This window comes from Macadamia integrifolia, chromosome 11 (genome assembly GCF_013358625.1).
Source record: "Macadamia integrifolia cultivar HAES 741 chromosome 11, SCU_Mint_v3, whole genome shotgun sequence".
Lineage (NCBI taxonomy): Eukaryota > Viridiplantae > Streptophyta > Magnoliopsida > Proteales > Proteaceae > Macadamia > Macadamia integrifolia.
Genome location: NC_056567.1, coordinates 7,179,901 through 7,184,239, shown reverse-complemented (window position 1 = coordinate 7,184,239; position 4,339 = coordinate 7,179,901). Strand labels below are relative to the sequence as shown.

The window sequence follows — 4,339 nt, the reverse complement described above, 5'->3', positions numbered from 1 at the left end:
CCCCCCCCCCCCAAAAAAAAAATCTCTAATTTGAAACAGTTTGTCATATCAAGTCTAGGTGCTTTCTCCTAGCATGACCAAACTGATCAACTGCCAAACCAAGTTCTTCTTGGTTGTCATTTACGTTCTAAAGATACTAAGGAATTTCACTTATAGAAAATGAATACACCAATAGCCAAATGTCAAATGATATAAGTGCACCATGAACATCCAAAATTGAGACTCCAAGAAATTCTGCATTACTTATAACCCAAGTTAAACTACAATTATACTCAAATATTGATGTTAACACATATGGGCCAATTAAACTTTATTTTCCAATTAGGTGCAAAATGAGTGTTATGCATGAAAGAAGGTTATGGAAACCCAATAAATTAACCAAGGAATGGAAGCAACATACTCTTAGGTACCATGCCCATTGCTTCTAGTATCTCTGAATGAGCTTTAGCCGCTTCAACTTTAATTCTTGAAACAAGATACTCATGCTCAGATATCGAAAGAGGTGCACCATTTTTCAACTGGATGGCCTTGGCCACATCATCCAGCAGCTTCCGCTTCAAGCATTTTTCCTGCACAAAGCTCCAGTTTAAGTCAAGATAACTCATTCACAAACATAATCACACAGAGTTTTTACCTTATTTTTTGCAGCAAGAACCTTTTCTTTGGCTTCCTTCTCTCTCTCAACAAATTTTGAATTTTGTTCATCAATCCAATTCCTCAATTTTCTGAAGAGAGAATAAAGGAATACAATTTTCAAAAGAGTAGATCAGGAAGAGAGAGAGAGAGAGATGCAGCATTGTAGCACTGTCACTTACACAGTGCCAAGAGTTTCGTCACACAGAAAATTCAAGACTCTCAGCTTTTGGGAGGAGTCCAGCTTATCATAGCTATCACCACCCCTATCAAAACAGTCCACTGGCAAGTCTTTCAACACGAAATGGGATTCAGAGATGCATTTTCCAAGAGCTTTCAGCCATGAATCCCTGCTGCTGGTTTTACTTAACAGATGAGACCTAAGGGAAGACATCCCAATAGTCAGCTAATTTCTCCAAATAACTAATTTTTTTTCTTTAAAAAATCTATTTCTGAGCAAAGATGTATACTTTTCTCCCAAGTCTTTTTGTATCAGAGACAACAACTGAGTGTGAAACTGGACATTCGAAGAGTACTGTGTTCTATGAATTCGACGCCCACTGCGTCGACATAGTAGTTCCTGAAGAATTGATTCAGGCTGCCCTTTCTTCAAATCAAGAACCTGAAGAAAAATAAAAGCTCCTCAGAAAGAAATTCCAAGAAAGCTTACGTTAATAAATTATCCAACTGGCCTGACCTGATTACATGCCCTTAATAACAATAGAAATCATCTATTAATCCAACAAGAGGATTTTAAAAGTACACCGTTCAACTTTTTTTCTCATATAAGTCTCGGCTAAACTTGTAGCTTACATAAATGTAATATGCAAATTATTAAGAAAAAAAAAAAGAGGCTTGAGAATTGTAAGGTAGATGGGCAGATTCAAACTGCTTTTCTCATTGGTCTCGGAGCACAATGGCAGCCAAAAGCAAGTGCATGGATTCAAAATAAGAAGAAAGCTAGCATTACGAATAAAATTGAAAATAAGAAAAGCCATTCAAATTGGTCATCAAGCCCTTCCACTTTGAATCCTAATTCATGAGCTCATCTAATAAATAACAAATGGAAAGATCAGTTGTCAAAATCATTATTACCCCAAGATCAATAACTCACACCAATTCATTTACTATGATATACCTACAATTGATATGGAACTCACCAAGTTGAGGATTAAGAGCAACCTTACTATGTTCCGTCCCAATTAGATATGAAAGGAAGTGCTTACAACTCAATCGTGTTCCATTGGTACCTATGTTAGGAAGTAAATCAGGATGTCATTTTACCTGCCCAAAAGCAGCACAGAATTCCAGGAATTGCAAGGCATGTCCAACATCATCGGTGGCTAAATCAATCCCTGCCACAATTGTTAGATTAGCACCCTGAGGCAACTGGATATCAACACTAGAAGTGTTGGTTGTCATTGTATTCTTCCTAGCACCTCGAGATTTGGTCACCAACTTGGGCCTGGTTGTGGCATTATCCATATTCCCATATAGAACTGTTTTATCACAATCTGGTAAAAAGCTATCCCCTTCATCCTTTTTCCCTTCTTTCTTTCTGGGATCCAGAGAAGTCTTCTTAGGAATCTGCAACTCAGAATTCACCTTGTTTGGGCATCCATCATTACATTGACTTCTCTTCTCTTCTTTTTTGATTAGCTTCTGAGGGTTCTCTTCAGAATTTTGAGACACCTTAGAGCTTTTCTTTTCAAATAAAGAGTTACCACATTTGCTACCTTTACCAGCACTGTCCTTCTGTCTTAACTTCTTCCGCCTGCTTTCTTCTCTCTTTTTAACTTCACAATCCAAGGTTGAAGGAGTAGGTTGCAAGTTTGAGTCATTTTTTTCCTTGAAATATTTTCTTGTTGGAAATGTTACTGGCTCCTGCCAAAGCAGGTATTATTATACAATTATGAAATACACTCAAATTAAAAATAATTTAAACAGAAAAAACCATCAAAGCTGCCAATCCATGATTTGGGAAATTTTATCTCACACCTTGTTTGGAGTAGTATGCTCATTTGGAGTAGCAACCACATTTTTAAAAGCCTTGTGCTTTTTCAAAGAAGCAGTAGTAATGCCGCCTTCACCAGCATTGTCATTATGTCTTACTTTCTTGCTCCTGCATTCTCCTTTGTCACCCTTACCATCTGATATTGAAGACACAGGTTGCGACTTTGAATCATTTTTCCCATCAAAAGAGTTTTCCTTGCCACATTTTCTTATTGGAGTGGCCACAGGGTCCTGATCAAAGGAAGTTCATAATTAAGAGATACTCAAAAATCAGTCAGTGAAACATCAAAAACCATCAAAGCTACCAATCCATGGTCTGAGAAACATTCTCTTTCAGACCTTGTTTAAAGCAGTCTGCTTGGTTTCCTCCAAGGCCAAATTTTCAGGGCCTTTCAAATTCAACATTTCTGAAACAGAGGAAAACCCAGTTGCCTTGGCAGTGTGAACAAGAAGACCAGTAGGTTGATGTCCTCTTCGCTTCCTACAAATATATGACAATTTATCGCGGATAATAGTAGATGTTCGAAGTAAAAGCAAAATCGTAACTGGAGCATTTCTACCACTAAGAGAACTACAAATCTTACATGCATACACTACAATTGCAGATGCCTCTGCACTTGGGACATTTCCATTCATCCAACATTGCCATCTCCTCTGCCTTCTCCCCGTATCTAAGCCGAAGGCGGACCAATGATTAGTGGGGAAAACACCTCAACAAACTCCCACATTTTTTTTAAACCCTAGAAGGAGCTTACCTGTTCAGGAGACATTTATGGCAGAACTTTTGGGGACAGAGATTGTCATTCTTCCGATTCTTACAGGAAGCTGAAAAATCCATGGTTTTTTGCCGGCACTGCAACGATTTATTCAAAACTTAACAAACTTAGGAAACCCAATTCCCCAATTTGAGTTTGATCTCAGGGTTTAATATATTTTCGGATGTTTACCTGGTGGCAGGTCTTTCCATTCTCGCGATCGTAGATTCGGCCCCCAACAACACGAACTCCAGGACATTTCGTCCGCTTAGATGGAGAATAACTAGGAGGTTGAGGAAGCAATGGTGCCTCCTCTTGCTGGTTCTGTACAGGATCTGATTCTGAATGAGATTGCGTTAGATTCTTGTTGCTCTTCTTCTTCTTGTTGGGCGACACAATGGGTTTCGAAACGGAAACCTGAGAGACCGCCATTGGATTAGCTTCAAGGGCTTTGAGGTTAAGACACGGAGAGTCCGGTCTTTGTCTCTCCGATGCTCGAACGATTAGAGATCTTTCGCGATAACAAGAATTTTATTTGAGCTTCCATTGGCGGGAGAAGCAAATGTAGACGAAAAAACTTTGAATTTGGATGGTGTCCTAATTCCTAAGCGCCAAATCAAAATTGGGTTCCAGATTGAGTCACCTGTCTCAAAATTTCAAATTTATGGGCCTGGCTGATGGGTATGCAAAATCCGGCCCACAGAAATATCTCTGCACCAATGATGGGCTTGTGTTATGAGTACGGGTGTACCTAATGCACGAGGCTCAGGCCTCTTCAGGATCTGGGAGGATCATAACGTAAGCATCCTTACCCCCACTTCACGAAGAAGCTATTTCCAAAGCCGGATCTTGTGTATCATTAGGGATTTGCCTTTTCTATTGATTCCTACGGATTGGATCAAGAATGAGGTATTCAACTACAAGGATGAACCGAAAAA

The 4,339-nt window shown here is 39.2% G+C and overlaps 1 protein-coding gene across 1 annotated transcript in view; it reads right to left on the bottom strand.

Moving 5' to 3' along the window:
• The window catches only part of LOC122093188, a gene marked incomplete in the record, with an annotated part of 9,099 nt that extends 5,171 nt beyond the window's left edge, over positions 1-3,928 (bottom strand). The window contains 10 exon segments of the mRNA XM_042663473.1: positions 401-569; positions 635-725; positions 816-1,013; positions 1,104-1,255; positions 1,918-2,517; positions 2,632-2,877; positions 2,986-3,127; positions 3,231-3,317; positions 3,402-3,499; positions 3,594-3,928. Coding sequence (XP_042519407.1) covers positions 401-569; positions 635-725; positions 816-1,013; positions 1,104-1,255; positions 1,918-2,517; positions 2,632-2,877; positions 2,986-3,127; positions 3,231-3,317; positions 3,402-3,499; positions 3,594-3,833 — 2,023 coding nt within the window.
• Between the last annotated feature and the right edge of the window lie 411 nt (positions 3,929-4,339).